Source organism: Crocuta crocuta, unplaced genomic scaffold (genome assembly GCF_008692635.1).
Source record: "Crocuta crocuta isolate KB4526 unplaced genomic scaffold, BGI_CrCroc_1.0 scaffold24, whole genome shotgun sequence".
Classification (NCBI taxonomy): Eukaryota; Metazoa; Chordata; class Mammalia; order Carnivora; family Hyaenidae; genus Crocuta; species Crocuta crocuta.
Window position 1 is genome coordinate 10,704,929 of NW_027530974.1, and position 24,115 is coordinate 10,729,043.

General features: G+C 41.5%; 1 protein-coding gene across 1 annotated transcript; it reads left to right on the forward strand.

Moving 5' to 3' along the window:
- Positions 1–611: 611 nt before the first annotated feature.
- On the forward strand, positions 612–7,183 carry EDN1 (endothelin 1). Its single transcript, XM_077769998.1, has 5 exons — positions 612–991; positions 2,532–2,700; positions 4,091–4,249; positions 4,407–4,520; positions 6,050–7,183. Exons 1-5 carry the CDS (start codon positions 928–930, stop codon positions 6,150–6,152), a joined length of 609 nt encoding a protein of 202 aa, XP_077626124.1. The 5' UTR covers positions 612–927; the 3' UTR covers positions 6,153–7,183.
- Positions 7,184–24,115: the final 16,932 nt, after the last annotated feature.

Below are 24,115 nucleotides of genomic sequence, written 5' to 3' on the forward strand. Positions count from 1 at the left end.
GGAGCATGGGCACAGCAGAAAGCTTACGGGGGCTTGTACTCGATGATACCCAAAGCACTGGCTATGTGCCCGGAAGGACTGTAATTTTTTTTAATTTCATTTCCTTGCCATTCCTTCGCCAATCTTTTTCACTGTACACGNAGGGGGAGAGCGTTCCCTTGTTTGATCAACACTAAGAAATCGGGAGACATAAAAGGAAAATGCAGTGAACAACAATTAAAAAAAAATCCCCGCGCACAACAATACAATCTATTTAAACTGTAGCTCATACTTTTCATACCAATGGTATGACTTTTCTGGAGTCCCTCTTCTGATTCTTGAACTCTGGGACTGGCAGCTCGCAAAGGGGAAGCAGACTCAAGCACTGCACCGGCAGGTTTACCAAAGGTCTCTAATGGGTATTTTCTTTTTCTTAGCCCTGCCCCTGAATTGTCAGACGGCGGGCGTCTGCCTCTGAAGTTAGCAGTGATTTCCTTTAGAGCCTGGCCTTATCTCCGGCTGCACGTTGCCTGTTGGTGACTAATAACACAATAACATTGTCTGGGGCTGGAATAAAGTTGGAGCTGTTTACCCCCACTCTATAGGGGTTCAATATAAAAAGGCAGCGGAGAGCCGTCCAAGGCAGACGCGCTTCTGCAGCGGCGCTGGGGCGAGAGCGCAGAGGGTCCCGGGCGCGCTGCTGTGTCCCGGGCACGCCACCGCCGCATGCGTCTTCAGACCGCTCCCACTGCGGCCCTGCTGGCAGAAACTTCTTTTTTCTGTCCGTTAAAAGAGCCCTTAGGCTGAAGGATCGCTTTGAGATCTGAATAACCAGAAGCGCTCCGAGGCAACCGAAGCTATTTTTCTTCGTTTTTCCTTTTGGGTTACGTTGGCACGGGAGAATTTTGATCCATTCCCTCCCCACTTTTTTTTTTTTCTCTCTCCAAAATGGATTATTTCCCCATGATTTTCTCTCTGCTGTTTGTGGCTTTCCAAGGAGCTCCAGAAGCAGGTAGGCACGGGCGACTTGTAAAATCTCTGAATGTGAATGTCTTCTTGTCCACCTTAATGTTTTTCTTGCTTCTGTTTTCCCGTTCTTTTTATTACTGCAGCTCGGATATCAAGTGTCTGGGAATTATTGCTTAAAGCTACTTAAGTTTTTGTTTTTTGTTTTTTGGTTTTTTTTTAGTGGGGGGAAAAATTCCTCTACTGAAAACAATTGCTCCTATAGCATTAAAGTAACTTATTATTCTTGTGAATGTATTTCCTTGGCTTTTAAAAACGCAGTTCAAGAAAATAAAGACAAGATACAATGTAGCCAAAGGTATATTTGTAATGTATGTGTTTGTACAGGTAACAGCACATATAGGAACTTATATATCTTATTTCAATACTGTTTAAATAGTGGGTGAATGTGTAAAATATTTAAACATTTCAGCTTGAAGCCAAGGAATTTTATTCAAGTCATTCAAGCAATATATGAGCAGTAAAATCACCTGCAGAACAGTCTGTTGAATAACCCCGGGGCAGTTTCAGGGTGAAGCAGATGTTTTCCTTAAAATTTGTCATGATTGACTTCAGGCTTCTTTTGGCAGCTTTTTGGCACCCCAAACAGCGTGAGGTCTATTTTCAGTTTTATTCACCTGTTGTGGGAGGGAAGCTAGGATAAATACTGGCTGCTTAAGGATTTAGATAGTACGTGTGCATCTGCCCGTTTCTCCCTTCTTAGGGTCAGTGCTCTTTTTTGTGTGTCTTTTCATGACCCTGACTAAAGAGAAAAGATGTCAAGGGAATGAAAATCCTGGAATGTGTCTGATCATTTGAAATGTACAAAATTGGGCAGATAAGCCACATGGGCAACTTGTCAGTGAGCAGAGGCGATTCTGTAGTGGGGAAGGGGGAGGTGGTGAATCCGACACATGCCTTCCTGCTCCGGGGATTCTGAATTCAAACTCCACAGAACCTTGATTAGGTCCCCAAGCTGCTGCTCAGTCTCACTGGAGATCAGTGGTTTCTATAGAGTTTACCACCTGCGATGAGTATGGTAGAGCTGGTTTCTCTTCTTTCTCTCCAATCATCCCCCGAAAACTCTTGAACTTCACCTAATTTCAAGGGCCATGTATCACCTGGGCTAGTCCCTGCCCTCCGCCAGGTGTGAAGTGGTGGATACTCCCCTAACCTGCATGGGGGTGTGGCTCCAAACTGAGGAAGAGGCCGGTGATTTATTTAACTGTAGATCTTGGGTCAACAACCAACTTTAAGCCTCTGTCCCACTAAATTCCATGCAGAAGGCACCCGATTTCTAACAGGCAGTGTGTCCGGTCGTTCCTAACAGGCAGTGTGACCCGCTCCATGGTGGCCGGTCCCCTTTACAGGTGACTGTTTTCCCTGCACACGTGTGATCTCCCTGAAAGTGGATAAGCCAGTGGGGGTAAAGGTGAAGTCACATAAAGAGCCCTTTCTGCTCTGTGTTTCTTGCTGAAGGCTGGCTTTGATCCGGTCCGCTCGATCCCAGGAGACACGCCCCGCTGACCCACTCTTTCTCTCCCCAGCGGTCTTGGGCACAGAGCTCAGCACAGGCCCGGACAGCGGAGGGGAGAAGCCGGCTCCCAGTGCGCCCTGGCGGCCCCGTCGGTCCAAGCGCTGCTCCTGCTCTTCCCTGTTGGACAAGGAGTGTGTCTACTTCTGCCACCTCGACATCATCTGGGTCAACACTCCCGAGTGAGTCTCTAGGGGGCGTCGGAACTCTAGCTATCCCTTACTTCTGGCTGCTCCAGAGGCTGGAGCCCACTTACTGCTAGTTGCTTTGGGGGGCAGGGGAGCCCCGGGTTTGGATTCTGAAGCTAGCATTTCTGAGAACATGAAGGTGCCTCAGTGGCCCTCCATTCCTGAGAGTCCCCAGGCAGGTTGGTTCTTTGAAACAGAGAGGGAAGGAGGGTTTTCTGAGGCCCTGTGGCTCAAACACTCATGACAGGAGAGATGGAAAATGTTGGTGACAAGCAGGTCACTGCCACACATTTCTAAGGGGGACGATCTCCTGGTGGGGTCTGTCTGGGTTTCGGGAATAAGCTGCTGAGGTCATATGTGGGCTAGTCTAACCTGTTACTCTTGAGGCAGAAGGGATGGTAGATAGTGACCCCTTCATTTTACTTAGAGCAAGACTAAAACCCAAGGAGTGAGTCCAGGGCAGGGCCAGAACATGAATGTCCTGACCCCTACGTCCTTTCCCTTTAGAAAAGCCCATTTCAAAACAGCAATGGAAACAGGGTCCATAGATTTCTCTTCTGCCTCCAGCTTGAAGAAAACCTTGCCCACTTCCCTTCATCTTGAAAACTAGCTGGCCCATCAGAAGCAGCTGTAAACAAACACACTCAGGGTCCCATTTTGGCAAGACATGACCAAAATCCAAACAAAATCAAATCAAACAGAGCCCACGGTGAACCTAATACTTAAAAGATGATGCTTCCCAGAGGATGAATTTATTCCTTTTAGGTGAGACTCAAAAGGGACACACCTCCAGTAATTTCTAGAGAGCCTTCTGGCCATCGAGTCCTTCTATTAGTCACCTGATATCACCAATTGCAGGAGGTGTGCAAACCTGGGTACAGTAATAGGTCCTCTCCGGGCCCCCTCAGGGGGCACTTTCAGCATTATCATGGGACTTGAACTGGAAACAGATTTTCAAAATCTTGTGGGTCATGGTTTTGCATTGAAGTCCCCCTTCCTTGCAATAGCTGTTAACTAGATGGAAANCCAAAGCCAAGATATCATAATTTTGGACAAAAGAAAAACAAATAAAAACAAAAACAAAAACAAAACAAAAAACCACAGAGCTGCTTGTGTTGAGAAGAAAGTCAATGCTGTTAAGAATTAAAATGGAATTTCACTGAGTTAGAAAGACTGGTTTTCCCCTGGTGAGGTACACACACTCAGGGCCACTGATGAGCGAGGGACCCTGACGACCTTCACACTTGACCTTCCTAGGTCAGGCTACCAAGAGCTGTGTGGTGAGCCCCTTGTCTCCCACTGCAATGAGTTTGCGCCATAGAATGCATCATTTTGAAGACTGTTAGTCATGCTAATGTCTTGCGTTTGTCTTTTGTGATAACAGGCACATTGTTCCATATGGACTCGGAAGCCCTTCTAGGTCTAAGCGATCCTTAAAGGATTTGTTTGCCACGAAGGCAACAGACCACAGGGACAGATGCCGGTGTGCTAGCCAAAAAGACAAGAAGTGCTGGAATTTTTGCCAAGTGGGGAAAGAACTCAGGTGAGACAGAAACACCTTTGCTTTCAATCAGCTTTATGGCTTCTCATTCTTCCTGGCATGGTGTTGCTGCTTTTTTGTTTAAGAGAAATTAACAGAGACTTTGGGAGGAATGAGAGTCCCATTGCTGAAATATGTCTCTCTATCTGTATCGTAACAGGGACCAAAACAGTATGGAGAAAGGCTGGGATGACCAGAAGAAAGGAAAAGACTGTTCTGAGCCTGGAGAAAAGTGTATTCAGCAGCAGCTGGTGGCAGGAAGAAAAATAAGAAGGTAAGAGACTCCCAAATAGGAGAAAGGCATAGAAGAAGAGAACAAAGATTTTCATAGTCTGTAGATTAAAAAGAGCAAAGGAATCCCTGTCAGATTCCTTTTTTTTTTTTTTTTTGAGGTTTTTCTGAAGACCTTGAATGCTGACCTTTGCCCCCTGTGTACTTTGGTGATCTTAAGCACATGCCACCCAGTCTGATGGTAGACGTTCCAAACAGAATACATCTACAGGCACCTTTGTCATTTGGTCATAGCTAGTCCTTGGTTTTCTGAGCCAATGTATTGACCACTTTCCTTGAGAAATTAACAATCCTTTTAGGGAGAGGGGTGTTTTTAGTTGCTTATTTTATTTTTAATCAAAGTCTCCCATATGATCAAGTTCTTCAAAAATTGTAGCAGTTATTCCAATGGCCGAAGGGAGAATGAAGTCATTAGGTAGGGTTGGTGAGAATTAGAATGTGCTGTGTTGGGGTTTTTTTGGTTTGTTTGTTTGTTTGTTTGTTTTTGATAGGGAAGTACACTTGGTGGAGAGCCAATGTCCTTCTGAAAAGCTCTCCTATTTTCTAGTAGGTTGTGAGCTGAGGCAGAGAAAGAGCATAGATCAGGCCACACCGTAGGGTTGTGATGGATCTCAAGCTCTTGAGTGATGACCCTTCCATATCCAAAATGTGTCAGAATCCACAAGCTGGAGGGGAGAAATCTGCATTCAGATCTGTCACGTGTCCAACATTTCCCTATCATGGTCTGTGGAAACTTTTCCTAGAAATCCAGTGGCAAGAAGTTCTACGATCAAAGTGTTCTGAGCACAGTCCTGACAGTCACGAATGACTTCTCAATGGTTTACTACGGATGTGTGGGACATCCTTTGCTGTCTGTGACTTCTCACTTTGCCACTGCACTTTCCATATTTATAATCTCACTTGGAAATTATTATTGCTTTTCTGTTAGTTTCTAGTTTATCAACTCTTAAATCAGTGTTACAGTTCTTTCCTTTTTCTTTTTTCTGCACAAAGAAAACATTAAACCTGCTATATATATATAATATATATATATATATATGGTTTTTAATTGTGGTACCATATTTGCTTTGAGCCAAGGCTATATGCCTCCTCTCCTTGTAAAGTTTCTTTTCCATCAAGTCACCTTTAATTCTTTACGTGACAAAGCAGATATCCATGATTATTTGAAACCTATGCTGAGTCAGTTTCTCCATAGAGTCCCACGGTGGTAGTACTTGGGATGCAGCAATAGAAGAAAAGAGAAGATCTCTAGTTTACCTTAAAAGTGTACTTTAAACTTGTATTTAAAACCCAGCTCCCTTTAGATGTGACCACGGCTCCCTCTGCCCCCTATTCCAAGCATAAGGGGCAGGCGTTACTTTCAATTGAGGCTAACAAAGTTGCAGTCGGCCCAGTTGTGGTCTGTGGTGAAAGTTCAGGCACTGGACTTAGATTCTAATTTTAGATGCCTCTTTTGCCCAGCAACGATTTTTAAGAAGATAACATTTGTTCTCTCTTGTCTTGTGCTAATAGGTTGGACGCCATCAGCAACAGCATCAAAACAGCCTTTCGTGTTGCAAAGCTGAAAGTAGAGGTCTACAGAGAGAAGAAAGTGACCCACAACCGAACGCACTGATGGCAGGTCGGTGGGGCCTGTCACATGCCATCTCCTCCCCGGAGGGAACCCTGTGGCTGATTCTGCACTCTCTCCACATGGCTGGGATCAGAGCAAAGGCATCCTCCCTGCTTAGACCGTTTCTCGCTCCAGACTGGCAACGGACCAGTGTCCTCACTCTAAACATTCCAGGAAAGGTTAAGGAGTCCCCCAATCTGTCTTCATTTGCTTCCATCAGTGGTGACCGCTTCCGTCTTTCCTCATTTGGGGTCAGAGTTGGACCCCTCAGAAAGCAGAGAGACACAGTGACTTGCGGATTAGAGTGGCAGCCTCCAGACGGGGGAGAGGAGATTCCGCGCACCGCGGAATTTCTGAAGAGGGTCCGAAGGGAGTGTTTGCGTCTCACTCAGGCGCCTGGCACATTTCAGGGAGAAACTCCAAAGTCCATGCAAAGATTTTCCAAGGAGTGCACAAATTGAAAACACACTCGAAGGACACTCAAGTTAAAAAAAAAAAGAAAAAGACTTTTATTTTATTATTTTTTTTAATTCACAAAATGCAAAACTGAAAGACACTGTTACTACTGTAAAATCAAGATGGGTTTAATGGATATGAGTCTACCTCACTTCTGTTGCACTCTGGCAGAAGTATTTCCCCACCTTTAATTATTGCCTCCTCTGGCTCTTCCCCTCCTGCTGTCCCCTCCTCCCCAAAACCCCTATGGTAAATCTTGGCCTCATAGATGTCTAGTCTAACATGTCAGTAGTAGATGTAACATTGTCATGGTAATCTACTAGCTCTGATCCACAAGAAAAAATGATCATTGAATCAAGAGGTTCCCTTACCTTGATCTTTGGAAACACAATGGTATAGAATTGTTTATGAAAGACGTTGAACAGTAAACATGTGGTTATGCTTTAAAGCAGTACAATTATTTTCCTTTATGTAACTGGCTAATGGAAGAGGTTGGAATAAATTTTGATGTACTTATTTTTTTATAGATATTTATATTCAAACAATTTATTCCTTATATTTACCATGTTAAATATATGTCTGGGCAGGCCATATTGGTCTATGTATTTTTTTAAAAAATGTATTTCTGAATGAAATTGAGAAAATGCTTTGTTTTGCCTGTCAAGGTAATGACTTTAGAAAATAAATATTTTTTCCCCTACCGTACTGATTTGGAGTCGTTTCTGAAATTCCCAAGTGGGCCACAGTGCTAAGAATTATGAAAGGAAATGACTGAATATGGTTTTTTAGGTTGTCATAAGAAGGAAAACAGTCCTGGCTGATTACAAAAGAACTCGATCTAGATCTTGCACGCTGCCGTTAGATGACATGAAGGTAAAAACAAAGCAAAAACCCAGCTTTGATACCTCTGTCTTTCCCCGGATCACAGCCTTCTGCTTCCTCTCCCCCTGAAAACTCTCCAGGGACTGACTTCATCCATTAACTTTACTTAGGCGATTAGACAGGATCCAACCGCTCAAGTGGATGGTGTGGTGAGAGGCACTCTCTCCATATTAACGGGCTGAAAGAAATGATGGCAGGAAGACTCCCAAAAAACGTTACCTAATTATACACAGCTCCACACCATTCCAGAGATGGAATTCCATTCCGCATTCCAGAGGAATGCTTCAAGAAAGCAGCCTGCTCAGGGCAAGTTAGGGGGGCCCCATAGCCTTTTCAATGTTATTTATTTATTTGTCTTCGGCTCAGATTAAAAGCTTTGTTGATTAAGGAACACTAAGTGCCTTGCTTGTCCCCAGTAACCCAGGACTGGACACAAGCCGGTGGAGGAAGAGACACCAGGTGCTGGTTCTGGAACACGGGCACTACCGCACACCCTCCTGGCCTCGCCAAACCATCGGGGAGACTGATATGGCCAAGGATCGTTACCAACAGAAGCCCATAAAGGCCTGATGAGCTTTCGAGACTCTTTGCCATCCTTTCCCAATAGGAAGGAATGCCTGGCATTCAACAAATATTAACTCATGATGATCACTCCTGTGCAAACAATGACACATTTGAAGGATGTTAAGTAACAGCTTTCAGGTGTGGATAGACAATGTCCCCGGCAGGGTTGCTATCTTTATTGACATTGTTTTTAATCTTCCATTCTCTCTCTCTCTTTTTAAGGGACAGTCCAATCTCTCAAAACACAGTTTCTGGAAGTCCATTTAGAACGGCTTTCTCTCTCGCACCAAAGGCCAGGCAGAGCTTTGATCTCAGGACTCTAAGGACCAGATATGGCTTCATCTAGCAAACCGTTTCTCAGTGTGTGACTCTTAAGGGAATTGTGGACTTTTGTCCACAAATGACAAGGGGCTTGGCTTGAACGTGGGCACTGTTTAATAATCCTGCACAACCATTCAGTCCCTCTGCATAGTGGGTTTTCTCCCCGGTTAAGTGAGGGAGAGGGGAATTTCTCTAAAGACTCCAAGAAAGAGCCTGCGATGTCATAAAGAAGTTGAGGTGACATGAGACAGTGAAGGTCTGAACTTGGAGGATATGGGTCCATTACCTTTAAGAGGGAGTTTTGATGGGAAGAAGCCAGTGAGTAAAAGAACAACACAGCAACCGAAGGGAATAACAGTCTCTTCTTTCTTTTCTTTTCTTTTCTTTTCTTTTCTTTTCTTTTCTTTTCTTTTCTTTTCTTTTCTTTTCTTTCTTTTCTTTTTCTTTTCTTTTTCTTTTCTTTCTTTCTTTCTGTCTGTCTGTCTATCTGTCTTTCTTGTCTTTCTGTCTTTCTTTCTGTCTTTCTGTCTTTGTCTTTCTCTTTCTGTCTTTCTTTCTCTTTCTTTTTTCTTTCTTTCTCTTCTCTCTCTTTCCTTCTTTGGGTCTTGAAACCCATCTCCTCCATGCTTCCTGCTTCAGTAGCCTGCAAGGAAAGCCAGAAGCATGAAGCAGCTCTCTCAGGGCATGAGGGTCAGTAGGAAAATAAGCTGGAAGGTTTAGAGGAAATGAATATTTTTCAAGTATGTAGAGGAAAGATTTGATATTATTAAAAGCTCATGCTTGCTTTAGGGGTGAAGTGGTGGAATGGTCTGTCACATTTCCTGCTGTGTTCCCAGTAAAAAGGCTGTGTCTGGAAGCCCAGTTAGGACAGATTTCTCTCTTTATGCTAAAGGCCAGGCAGAGCTTTCATCTCAGGACTCCAAGGACCAGAGGATCCTGGGTGGTGAGCAGCCATCTTTCGTTGGGAGGAGAGAAGACCACTAATGGGTACTGAATTTTTCCCCCCAGGAAATGGCTTCCTTTGTGATGGCATCCATTGGCTTTTACCCTGCCTTTGCTTCCTGAAATACTCAGGGTATTATACTAAGTAGAGTTCTCACAATGCAGGGTACTACAACATAAGCTAGAGTCTTCTCAGGAAGACTTTGTCTTTCCAGGTAAAGAAGCCAAGGTCCAGAGAGAGAAGTGACTTACCTAGGATCACACAGCAAGCTATGGCATCTCTGGACCCAGAACCCTTGAACATAGAGGTCTTACCTGAAGACACCTGGAGGTCGCTGGAGACAGATGCCCAAGTAAACCTTAACAGAGGGTTCTGGGTAGTGAAGGCAAAGTTTTGTTTTCCAGCCTCACAGGCGATGTTTGGCACTATATAAAGGAAGAAATGGAAGGGAAGACAAAAGGAATATGAGGAGGCATACAAGTCTCATGGCTTCATGAAGTGAATTGCTATAGGACAAAATAGAGTATAACTGGGAACTTGTATTTATTATCACTTTTAAGGGTTTAATTACTAAATAATCCTTAAATCATACAAGTGAAGAGGCATTCCTTTGTTCAGTTCTCTGACTCTATAGTAATACTCAAGTACAGTAGTACTCAAGATACTGTGCTTTATTTCTTTGTCTAAAGTCCTGAAAATGTTAATTTTCAAGCCCAAGATCTCAATGTGTAAAGTTCAGTTTTTAAGCCCATATATTCAATGGAATTTTTTCCACCTTGGCTTTCTCTCCTTTTTGTATTCCTCACTGTTTGGGGATCCTGGTTCTGGGGCTCAGGACATATCTAGTGCAAGTGACCGTTGCTATTCTCAGAACCTTATGATTTAACAATGACCTCTGTCACTGTAACAGAGGTAGAGAGGTAGAGAGCTAGACTTCCCATAATATTTTCGCTTTTGTCATTGAGACCCTCTCTCCCAGTGATCTTTTCAGGATTTGGGGGCCATCTTCTTATACCCTTTTGACAGCTGAGGAAACAGACATATTAAATGAATAAGTGACTTGTCCACACTCTTCCATCAGGTGAGTAACAAGACAGGAATGCAAGACCTTTGACTCTTTCTCCTAAAACTGCCCCAGAGCAGAGCAGAGGGAATACCACTGGCCCTGAGTTTTGGACAAATGTAGAGTAGTTCCATCTTGCCAGTGAGCTACGAGTGGTATTAACTTCTCATTACTCTCTCAGGAATATCAGTATTCCACATGTGTCCCAAACCCTAGTCCTGGGCATTTCCATCATACAATACTTGGTTACTACATCATCCTTAGTATGCCAATGCACAGTTGGTAGGGAAACCATGGCAATTTTCGATGCCTGCTTCCAAACCTGGTACCACAGAATGCTTCACTGACAATCACCGGCCACGGGTCCAATGCAAGGGAAGAAATTGTCATGAGAAATGTGGTGGCAGAGGGCCTACCATTTCCCCAAGGAAAGAGCTAGGGCTGGTGCCCTTAGATAATGAAAACAGAAGGGCGTGGGCCTTAGGGACACCGACTTGATGGAAATCAAGGGTCCTAAGCATGACAGGCTGCTCCCAGCTCTGAGAGGCAGCACACTGAGAATTTGACATGCAGCCTTGCTGGTTCAGCATTTTGTGTATGTGTGTGTTTCTGCATCTTATTTGTTCACTTTCACATTCCAAGTCTTTGCAGGCCTGGACCATAAACAGCTGTGGAAATATCTAGGGATGGAACTTGAAATATTAACCTACTACTGGCATGGCATGGACACTGGCTAGGTGGAACAGACAGGGACAGAACTGTGGGGGCAGATTCCTGGTGGCCCCCAGGTATGCCAGGATGGTAAGCCTCCAGGTGTTGGACTGTGGGGGGTGTCCAGTGGTCTGGGGAAAAAGGGGTGGGCAGCGAGGGTGGGGTTTCCAGGCTTCACCAACAGGATATTCCCCAATAGGATGGAAGTATTGCAATATTTTAAAAACTGAGATAGTCTCACTGGTCCATGCCCCTGGGCGTGTCAGACTTGGAAGTATCAAAACTTGTTTCCACTCGGTAAATGATCCTCTCACCAGCTTCCCTGAGTGGGATCCCATTGTTTCCATTCCCGTGGAAGTTCAGTGTTGTGTCTTTGTACCTTTCTGTTGTCCTGCGCACTGCCATCTTATTCTCTCACTCTCTGTGTCTCCTGCCCACATGCTTTCATCTCCTTTGGTAGAAGTGGAAATACTCTAAGGAATTCTTTGTCTCCTTGGAAGTTTTTAGCAGGGCAATCTTGTGCTTGCCAGATCTGAGGTTTGCCTTGGGTCAGGGCATGCTGGGGCCCTAGATCTGCCCTAGGATGGTCAAGAAGAAGGAGCTGCTTGTAAGGTTGGTCTTGCCCTTTTAGATGAGCTTCGGACCATGAAAGGGGGGGCCTAGATAATTTTATTATTAAAATTGGGACACATGGGGCACCTGGGTGGCTCAGTCTGTTAAGCGTCCAACTCTTGATTTCAGCTCAGGTCATGATCTCATGGTTCGTGAGTTCGAGTCCTGCATCGAGCTCCGTGCTGAGAGTGCAGAGCCTGCTCGGGATTCTCTCTCTGTCTCCCTCTGTCTCTTTCTGTTCCTCCCCTGCTCATGCATTCTCTCTCTTAAAATAAATTTTAAAAACTTATAAAACAAACAAGTGGGATACTTTTGTTAGAGCCTGGTGACACTTTTAGCAATTACCAGAGAACCACAGACTGTCATGGACAAACTGAAGCACGTGATTACCTGAGACCAAGATAAGCCTTGAAGCAGGTCAGAGTTTCAGAATTTCAAAACCTCCTTGGTCTCTTAAGGATGACCTAGACCTTGGCCTGTTTAACCAGACTAAATGTCTACAACTCATTATGTACAGACCAGGTTAAGGCAGAGGACTTTCACCTTCTCTAGTGCCTCCAGTCTTGAGCATGGAGCTTTGGGCATTTATAATGCATCAATGCATGAATAAATGTAGAGATGAGTTATGGGCTTCAGTTAGGGAGAGGTGAAGATGATACTTCCCTAGCCAAAATGAAGCTAGATTAAAGATGGTGTATAAGACCCACTTATAGAGGTCTCTTTCGGGAGTTTGTGTAGTTGAAATAGTCCTCTACTTAGGCTCTACGCTAGTGGATCTTTTTATTTCTCTTGACTCCAATTCACTCACCACCATAATAATAATCTTTCCCAAATGCTTTGATCATAATTTCAATGAATTCAGAGGTAGAAAGAACCTAAAAAACAATTTAGGTTATTTCCCCATCTCAAAAAAATCTTTCATTGCCACTCTCTGCCTATAGAATAAAAAATGTTATGTACTGAGACAGGAAGCATTAGAGAGGGGCCAGACTGAGAAGGAAGGCTGGAAAGTATTATAATTTCGGTATTGGACATCCTGAGTTTTAAATTTTTTATTATGGATATCTTTAAACATACCCGAAATTTGAGAGAATAGTATGATAAACCCAATAGTATGATAGAGTTGCCAAGATATAATTGGTGTTGTTTCCACCCACACTCTGCCTTCCCTCCATGAATTACTTTGAATCCAATCCATGGTATCATTGTCAGCTCACCTGTAAATCTTTCAGTATAGACATAACTAATTCGATACGCTTTGGTCGATCCAGTGAAATGTGAAGTACTCAATCGGATATGTGGGTCTGGAGCCTAGAGGGAATAAACAATAAATGTTCCCAGACCTCACGGGACTCAGAATAACCAAGGAGACAGACACATGTAATAGTTAACATTTATTTAGTGCTTACTGTATGCCAGATACTCATTTGAGAAGTTTGCACTCATCAACTCATTTCCTCATTACTATAACCGTAGGAGGTAGGTACTTTTATTTGCCCTATTTTATAGATGAGGAAACTCAGGGAAAGATAGAGTAGTAACTTGTCCAAGGTCAGGCAGCAAATGAAGAGGCTGAGCCTGATATGACCCAGATAATCTGATGTGCTGCCCTTTGTGACTAAGAAAGGTACAGTAATAAAGGCTGCACTATCGGATGAACGAGTTCTACAATGGTGTAAAAGTGGCAGTGATCACTTCTGCCTGGGGACAGGGAGGGGAAGGTGGTAGTTTCAAGGAAGGTTTCATTGGAAGAGACTGCAAAGAATGTGCCTTGAGCCTCTAACTAAGGAAGGTACCACTCAACAGATTTATAATTCTGCCAATGGTACATAAATCCCACTAAAATGCTTGGTCTACAAAAGATACAATAAGAAAGACATAGCCTAACTTGCCCAGGTGACAGACTCCCTGTAAAGACACAGAATAAGTTGGGGCACCTGGGTAGCTCAGTCGGTTAAGCCTCCAACTTCAGCTCAGGTCATGATCTCACGGTTCATGGGTTCGAGCCCCAAGNTGAGGGTCAGTAGCCCAGTGGATTCAAGAGGCCACTGGAGGAAATTCTACAGTTACACAGCCCCGCTTGCTGAGTCTCAAGCAAGGATGTTGATGCTTCTGATCATGTTGTACCCCGGCCATACACGACCCTAGCATTCCACCAGGCTTATTTAATAGTCCAGAAAGTGCCTTTTCAGGGGGAAATCAGACCCAAGAATGGCCTGCTCTGGTGCTGAGTCCTTAGAGACACAGGTCAAGCCAAAGAGCTTTAGCTCACAATGTGCCTTTGGATCCTGGGGCAAAAGACCAGCTGCCAAGCAACTGAGTCTTCACGGGGACCTGGACAGTTAGGTTTTAGTGCTCTGTAACACTGGGTCAAAGTGTCAAAGCAGGGAGAAAAATTGGAACCATCAATTTGATGGATCATAGTCAGATATTAAAGGAAACTGGAATGATGGAAAATCTGATAAGGGTTGATGATTTGGAAAAGTGGCAGGAACCAGTCCAAATCAAAGATAGGTACCCAAACTGATCTTCCATAGTTGGGGAGCAAGTCAATTAAAATAGCCACCAGACAAGACAGAGTTTGCCTATGCATAGTTATCCACAATTTAAAAAGATATCTACCCAATAGATAGTGGTAAATCTACCTAAATGATGGATTTAGGGTCTGACACCAGTAATCTGGAAGGGTCTGCAACATGGCATACAGTTTCCCTTAAGATACAAAATCTCGGGGCGCCTGGGTGGCTCAGTCAGTTAAGCGTCCGACTTTGGCTCAGGTCATGATCTCACAGTTCATGGGTTCAAGCTCCGCATTGGGCTCTGTGCTGACAGCTCAGAGCCTGGAGCCTGCTTCGGATTCTGTCTCCCTCTCTCTCTGCCCCTCCCCCGCTCATGTCTGTCTCTCTATCTCAAAAATAAATAAACATTAAAAAAAAACCCACAACCATTTAAAAAAAAGATACAAAATCTCTCTCACAGCACTTTCTTTTTAAAAAAAAATTTTTTAATGTTTTATTTATTTCTGAGAGAGAGATAGAGACAGCATGAGCAGGGGAGGGTCAGAGAGAGAGGGAGACACAGAATCTGAAACAGGTTCCAGGCTCTGAGCTAGCTGTTAGCACAGAGCCCGACACAGGGTTCGAACCCACGAGCCATCTCTCACAGCACTTTCAATGAAAGACAATCTCAAAGGAAGATTATTTTTGATCACAAAATCAGGCTAGTTTAATTATGTTTGGCATAGTTATTTAGATAAATGTAGCAGGAATGGTCATTTACCATTCAGGCCATTTTAAGTTTACTTTCTGGGAATTTTCATAAGGAATTTCAGACTGGATATTTGAAAAAGTCTCTTGATGTTAGGATGTGAAGCTGTGAACTTCTTACCAGATTTCAACTATAGTAGTTATACATTTGGGCAAATTCTTTTCTTCTTCTTCTTCTTTTTTTTTTTTTTTTAATGTTTTTATTTCTAGGAGAGAGAGAGACAGCGTGAGCAGGGGAGGGTCAGAGAGAGAGGGAATCACAGACTCTGAAACAGGCTCCAGGCTCTGAGCTGGCAGTCAGCACAGAGCCCGACGCAGGGCTTGAACCCACGAACCGCGAGATTATGACCTAAGCGAAAGTCGGACGCTTAACCGACTAAGCCACTCAGGCGCCCCAAATTCCTTTCTTCTTGAGATCACTCAGATAGTCTGAGATTCATGCACCTTCCTGGAAGTGACCTCTCTTATTCACCTGTAAGGCTGGGAATTTGCAAGCCAGGTATCAGGACTGTTTGCCCAGGAGAACTTTGTAAACACTGGCTCGATACAGCCAACCATAATTTCTTCAAAGTGTTTGGTCCTATCTGATTAAATAAGCAACATTCTCCAATATGACATTCCAGGCAAAGCCTTGATTGCATAACCCATATTTTCAATTATGTCATGGTAACAAGGACATATTGTTATTGAACCTTTGTGAAAATATTGCCACGAAAATAAAAATACTCAAACCAGAGTTTCTGAATTCTGGATTAATTGGGCAAGAAGAATAAAGTGTCATTGGCAAATCTTCAAGCAGACAAAAACAGCATCTACTAAATGACCCATTACAGTGTAAGAGGAAAACGTAAGGGCTTCCTTCTTACTCAGAAGATGGAAGATTAGAGCAACCACCTTCCAAACAAAAGCACAATCATTCTTCATCAGCTTCCGGAATTAAATCTTGTTCTTCTCTGCTTGGAGGAGCAGTTTCTTGAGTCCATCTGTTTTTCAACTAGAGTTCTAGAAATCCTGACTCAGTGCATTGGTATGATCTCAGTCCACTTGTTTAAATGATGCCACCAGAATTCAGTACCCAAAAGTACGTGGCCTAGTCCTTTTCTATGGGGTTCTGAGACAGTCCTTCTGGGTTGAAGAGGAAATAATCATCAGGCCTTGAGCTGATTGCTAGAGCTTTCAGGGAAGCATCAGAGTAAAACAAAAAACTCTGTAGATGATATAAGACTTAAAACAGCTAGGGTCAACTTATTACTGATAGTTTTCAGTAGTGAAATACCTGAGGGTAGTTCCTTCCAAGAATAATGCAACTGGCAAAACAATATTGTTGTTTATGTGCCATGTAAAATAAGATAATAAAGTCAATCCAAGAAGTTTTAGACAAAGTTATAGATATAATTGCTATCCCTATTTCAAAGAAGAATGGATATCATATTTAATTTATGAAAATAGATGAACATTATCTTTACAGAGGAAAACTATCTTCAAATATAACTCTAATTATCCTGATACAATATACCATGAATATGGGATAACAAACATAGCGTGAGAATATCCAAGAATATGTCAGGAATGTTACAGAAAGAGGTTCTGTAAGTTTGGAGTATATCCTATGCATCCAAATGTTAGTAAAACTCCCTAGGCGAGGGATGTGATTCTCAAATTGAAAATCACCATCCCAAAGATGCCAGATTCAAATTAAAGAAGTAAAATTGTGATCAAGTTAATATTTTTACAAAATAATTGAACTTATGACCAATACCATTATGCTGTTGTTGCCTAATATTCGACAAAGCAGGGGCGCTTGAGTGGCTCAGTCAGTTAAGTGTCTGACTTCAGCTCAGATCATGATCTGACAACTCAGAGCCTGGAGCCTCCTTTGGATTTTATGTCCCCCTCTCTTTTTACCCCTGCTCCGCTCACATTCTGTTTCTGTCTCTAGAAAATAAATAAACATTAAAAAAATATATGCATTCGACAAAGCAGCCCCAGGAGTCTGATAAACAGAAACATGTCATGGACAAAGGCAATGACAATTCTTTAGGAACCTCTCATAGAGCACACAATTTCTGATATATTTATAACATTGTATCCATACACATTTTACCTAGAGAAAGTTAAGCATCGCTTCTGATGTGCTAACTTACCAATATAGCATTTCAAATATGCTTAATTATTTCTAGTACTTTTTCTTTTTTTACAAAGATGAAAGAATAAATCATGGTGATTTTCCGGGGACCTATTAAAAATTATGTATGTATGTACACATAGGACATCTCTGGACTACATAAAAATAAAAGGCAAAATTATAATGATCTAGCTGGGTAATGAGTATCCATTCATTTACACCATAAAGTTCAAAGTTTTAAGTTTCTTAAAGATCTTGCAAATTATCGTCAAGCTAACATACTGGACAACATAATTATACTGAAATACAATTTTTCAGAATAATGATTCAAATGGGTAAAACACAAATTTACATTTTTCATAGTCTTAAACATTTACTAGAAGTCACGTTACCTTGTTCAATCAGCAAATTTGTAAGGTTGAGAAAGAATATACACAAGTAAAATATAGATCTGTGCTTAGATTACATTTAATACTAATAAATCAGAGAAAACAGCTGTTTTCTTTAAACTGAAATTAATAAGCGAGTATTACTTGCCAAAACTTACCTAAATTACGTGAACTGGAATTCTTAAATTCTTTCTTTCATTTTTCTTCCTTCCTTCCTACTTTCTTTTTTCCCTTAGTTTTATAAGGATATCTCTTTTTCTTCCCACACCGAAAGTGTTAGACATCCATTTTTTTATTTCTGGGAATTTTAGGAATATTATATAATTGCTTATTTATCTCTAACCCAATCAGACTAGAGCTCCTTCAGTTTAAGAGATTTCTAATCTAGTTTGTTAATACCATAAGGACATAGGAAAATATTACACATTCACACAATGAGAGGCAAAGGCCCTTCTAAATTATAGGTGTATAAACATATCGACTCAAACACATAGAAAGCTGATAGTTTCCATTCTAAAATTTCAGCTATAGGTCAATCATAAACCCAGAAATACAGAACTCATCAGTCCATTCACTTCCTGATTGGCAAGCATTTCTTAGTTGATTAGAGCTCAATATAGACAAGATATCTATAAGCCATCAACTGTTTACAGAGATCATTGAATGGTCTGACCAGGAAACCAAAAGAGAGTGGTACCAGAAATCAAACAAGTGCTCAGAAAGACTCAAAATAAAATTTTTACTGTGCTACCTATGAGTATGGGGCACAAGAGTTGAATTTACTGTTGAGCCACTGAGTCACCAGTCGGGAGCACAAAGGGCTCAAGCTGGCTCATTCCCTGGGTAGAATGGGGCTCTGCAGGTGATGTCCAATTCTACCCAATCACTGCACCCAATTGAGAGAGTCCCTGCTTACAAGGAGAATGTGGGAGGAAAGGGAAGCCAGGTTGGCACAAATGAATGAAGGAAAGTGGCCCAAATGCAGTCAAATGGTGAAGAGCATGAATTCAGGCAGACCAGGATTTAAATCATGGGTCTACAACTTATGTGACCTTCCTAAAGCTATTTTACCTTCCAGAGTATCCATCTATTCATAGATAACACTGGGGATGACAATGCCTAACACGTAGTGTGATTGTAAAATTAACATTCTACATAAAACTCCAGAGACCAGCTTTTAATACATCACACAAACCTTTTTCTGTGTGCCTCTAACTTACTTTTTCCTCTTTTGTCTTCACTCTTCAACATCTACCTTCTATTTTAGGGTACTGTTTTAAAGCAACGTTTCTCAAATTTTGTGTGCCACCGAATTACCTGTAAAATTGGCCAGAAATGAACATTCCTAGGTCACAAACCCCAGGAATTATGATCTAGTACATGGTGGCATGCAGAAAACTTCATTTGAGCAAGCATCCAAGGGGTTTTGATGTAGATGTCTCTTCGATTATAATTGAAAAAATGTTACGTTAGCTGTTCTTCACTCAGACTGTGAGCTTTCTCTCTATCCTGGGTTTTCATATACTGTTTCTGCAGTGCCCTTTCTTCATGGTTCTCCTGGTGAAATTTTATTTATTCTTCAAGGCTCCCTTCAAATGTTTTCTCTTGTATGAAGTCTTCCTGGACTCCTCAAGGCAAAACGGCTTTGCTGTCTCTACTCTGGTATTTGTTTATACATCTCATTCCCCACTTGACAATGAGCTCTTGTAGGGGAGGGACTGGGTTTTATTTATCTCTGTGTCTTCAACATGAAGAAGAGGCACTCTTTCAATGTCTAGTAACTGAAATGACAATCCCAACCCCATATTTTGGGGAGAATGATTGGAATCTCTCCCTTCCTTGGCGTTCAACTCATCTACAAGCCTGAACTGAGAACTGTAAAAAGGTTCAGTCCAGAAGACAGTAAGATGGCAAACAATATTTGCAGTATATATATGTGAGATAAAAGACTGGGCATCTCTCTGCAATGCCAGTCTCTAAGAAATGATGTGAACACATCACTGTAATAAATCAGAGAAACAGTGCTTGTTAACTCAGGTCCCCAGCAGCAACTCTTTTCATTGCTGGCAAAACAGAACTTTCTTCTCCTTCTGCTAAAATACATAGTGCATTTCAATAGAAATAAAGACCTTCCTAGCATCAGTGTATCCCTGCTATCTTTGCACATGAACATATTACGGGGGCAATGACAGATTGTTAACTGTCTCTGACTCCAGACCCGTGACAATCACCCAAAGTCAGCAGTAATAGACAACAGACATTCTGAACCCAAACAAGGCATGGTGAGGTGCTCTTTCCAGAACAATGCTTTATAATTTTAGGCATATCACTGACCTCTACTTAAAGAGTGTGATTAAGAACTGCTCTCTAGCTATGGGCAACAAAATAAGCTATGAAATGAAAGACTGTTCCAAATAAGTTGAAATGATAAATGTAGCCCTCTGTAAACATAAGGAGTCTTACCAGCTCATGAATTTAAAAAATAAAAATAAAAAAGCAGTTCCAATGTAAGGAGTCAAGACCATAACTCCCTTTTGGGGGGGGGGGGTGCTAGCAGAGAGCCTGAGGGACTCATGATGTTTTATTTCCTGGTCCGGGTGCTGAAAACATGGGTGTGTTCACTTTGTTGGAATTCTTGGAGCTGTACATTATGATATATGCTGTGTGTGTGTGTTATATTTCAAGAAAGTTTACCTCCTCCTCCCAAAAAGCATTTTTCCCCTTTCTCCAGCAAATAAATGCTGAGCAAATATGTATAGAATAATAGTTTGAAGGCGTGCCAAAATTGTAGCATGCCTCAAGGAGCCATATATGTCTTGGTCTGGCCTGGGCATCAGATGTGTGTTTCTACCCACCGCGGTTCACTTCGTTGTTTCACAGCCCAGCTTTGCTACTCAGAGCCAAGGCCTCCTGAGCGTTTCTCTTGCATAAGGTCCGCCATCTTGGCTACACGCGGAAGGCCTCCAGCGTTGTCGTCTGCTTCAGAATAGTTTCCTTGTACACGTTGCCTGGCTTTGTCAGGTCTTGACGCCATCCTAAAGATGGCGAAATGAGCCAAGTGATTTCATCTCTCATGGCACCCCTTGAGGACATTACTTGGGCACTGGCCAATTTACTGCTCACAGCCTGAGACACGTTTTTTTTTCCCACGAGCTAGCTTACCTCCCCCTCTTTCACAAAGAGCTTCCTCCATGGGAAAGGACACACCAGAGAATATGGAGCATTGTAGCTAGTGGGAAATGGGCTTGACCTGGGAGATGCTGTCCCCACTCCCTCCTCCCCCACCCACTCCACACTGACACATCAACTCTAATTTCTTACTAATGCTTGGGTTTCACTCAAAGCTTTCTTTGCTAGCTCCTGCTCATCAACAAATATATCCAGGGAAAGAGAGCATCAAGAAAGCCTGGCCTGTGTGTAAGTGATTCTTTGTTGTTGCTGATTTGCTTTGAGCAGCTGGGAAAATTGACTCCGTGAACTTCTTTGACAGAAGTAGGTGCCCAGTGAACTTGTTTCCTTCCACCTGTGACCTGGAACTAAATGCCATGATAAACACCAACTGGTGGGATGTGTTCGTTGATTGACACTTGACTTCAAGACCAAGATGAGCATTTGCATTCTTTTGGTGATTTCCACTGGTCCTTCCACTTGGTGGGTTCTACAACTCTGATCCAGAGCCCAAGGAACACAGCATCTCTACTAAGCCAGACACAACTGCAATACCAAAAAGGCTGAAGTGCACAGGAAGTAGAAGCCAACCATTAGACTTTTGTTAGGTGGTAAGAGTGTTGCAGCCAGTTGGCTTCAGGGAATCTTTGTTTTGTGTTTCTCCAAAAAATATTTTCAGAGATCTTGCCTTTGGTTTTTCAAGCAGTTTTAGAAATCATAAGTCTTTTATGTTTAAATAATTTTATGAAGTATGATTTCTACGCAGGAAATGTGTAGACTTAGATTATACAACGTGGTGGGGCTTGGCAAGTTTACACACCTACGCAAACCAAGATGTAAAACATGTCCATCACCTAGAAACATAAGTCATGTCCTTTTTCAGCCAGTAGCCCCCAACACACACTCTTTCACACTACTCTACCCCCAATGGAATAGAAAGGAAAGCGTTGTTCTGATTTCTTTCACCATAACTGTTTTGCCTTTATAAATTGTAGTCCTACGATACGATGTGTCTTCTTTTGGGTCTGGCTAATTTTGCTCACTGTGATGTTTTTGAGATCTGTCCATGCCATTGTTGGCAAAGGCACCTCATTCTACATTATCCCTGTGGAGTATTCCATTGTATAAATATATCATAATAAATTCATCAGTTCTCCTGGATGGGGTCAATTGGGTTGTATTCAGTTTGGAGCCATTATTTTATTTAAAAAATTTGTTTAAATGTTTATTTTTATTTTTGAGACAGAATGTGATCTGGGTAAGGGGCAGAAAGAGGGAGACTCAGAATCCGAAGCAGACTCCAGGCTCTGAACTCTCAGCACAGAGCCCGACGCAGGGTTCGAACTCACAAGTGGTGAGATCATGACCTAAGCCAAAGTTGGATGCTGAACTAACTGAACCACCCAGACACCCCAAGTTTGGAGCCATTATTAAGACTGCTAAGAACACTGGTGTAAAAGTTTTCATGTGCTCATTTGCCCCACTTTCTCTTGTGTAAGTAGAACCATAGGACCATAAAAAGATATATGGTAACTTTATAAGAAACTTCCAAGATTTTTCCAGAGTAGTTATACCATTTTGCACTCTTCTTGGCCATACATAAGAATTTCAATTGCTTCATATACAGAACTGTAAATATTTTAATTTTACTTATGCCAACATGTGGTAGCTTCACTTTTCATTATTTCAGCTATCTTGATTTATGTGAAGTAACATCCTATTGTGGCATCAGTTGGCAGGCTCTCAATAATCTATGACATTAAGCACTTTTTCCATGAGCTCTTTGGGAATTTGTTCTTTTGTGACATGTCCTTTCAAAATTTTGCCTATTTTTACAAACTGAGCTGCTTTTAATTTTTGTTTTTACGGGTACTACATATATTCTGGCTATGAGCCCTTATTGAATATGTCTTACATTTATATTTTCTAGTCCATGGTTTGATAATTAATTTTTAATCATTAATTTTATGAATAGAAATGATTAATTTTCATGAAGTTTGACTTAACAATTTCTACTCTTATGATTCGTACTTTTTATGTACTGCTTAAAAAAACCTTTGCCTTCCCAATGGCTGTGACATTCTCATAGGCTCTCTCAAAGTTTTGTATTTTGTCTTTATGTCCAGACCTATGATCCATATCTTATTAATTTTTGTATGGTATGAAATAGAAAGTTAAATAGTCAGATGTCAAAGCAGTTCGAAAGATTCACTCAAAGACATATTTCTTACTAGAGTGACTTGGTGCTTTGGATGAAAATCAGTGGGTATATACATGAGTATGCTACTTCTCAGCCCTCTGTTCTGTTTCATTGATTTATTTCTGGGTCGTCTGTGGTTCCACAGACTATGCTCTCAATTCCTGTAGCTTCAGATTAAGCCTGAAAATTGGTTAATGTAAGTCTTCCAACTTTTTTTTTCTTTATCAAAATTGTTTTGGTTATTCCAAATCCCCTGGATTTCTATATTTATCTTAGAATTGGTTGTCATTTTCTTTAAAAAAGTCAGCTGGAGTTTTAATTAAAATGTATGTTGAATTTATCATCAATTTAGAGAGAAAGGATGTCCTCATATGTTGAGTCTTCCAACCTATAAAAATAGTATGTCTTCTCATTTATATAAATTTCTTTTCTCTTAACTATGTTTTATAGTTTGCAAAGTTTAGAGATTTGGCACATCTTTCATTATATTTATTCCTATTTAACTTTTTGGTGATGCTATCATATGTCTTAAAATCTTTATTTGCCAATTTTTTTATTGCTAGGGTATAGTGTATACCCTAGGGTATAGTGACTTTGTATCCCGAAACTTTGCTAAGTTTACTTATTAGTTTTAATATTCGTGCAGATTCTGCAGTGATTTCCATGCACCAAATTGTTTTCTTTGGATAATGGTTTGATTTCTTCCTCTAGAATCTTTATGCTTTTTATTGCATTTACCTGTCTTATAAAATTGCCACATCTAGAATATTGCAGAATAGAAGTATGGAGGGTTCTTGCATGAATTCCAGTCATAGAGGAAAAGCACTCAATGTCATTAGTTTAAAGAATAGCTTGTAATTAGATGGGGAAAGGTTTCTTCTATTTCTAATTTGCTGATGTTTTTATCACAAATGACTGTTGAATTTAGTGCATTTTCTGTATTTATTGAGATAATTGCTTTTTCTTTATTGTCCTAATAAATTCATTCATTTAAATTACATCGATTCACCTTCACATGTTAAACCAATCTTGCATTTCTGGATAAATCTCATTTGGTCATGACTTTCATTTATGAATTATGACATTTTGTGTGTTGCTGGATTTCATTTGCTAATATATCATTTAGGATTATATATATACACATATATTATATATGTATATAATATATATTTAAGGATATATACAATTTTATTTTATTATTATTATTTTAAGTAGGCTTCACACCCAGCATGGGGCCCAACATGGGGCTTGAACTCACTACCCTTG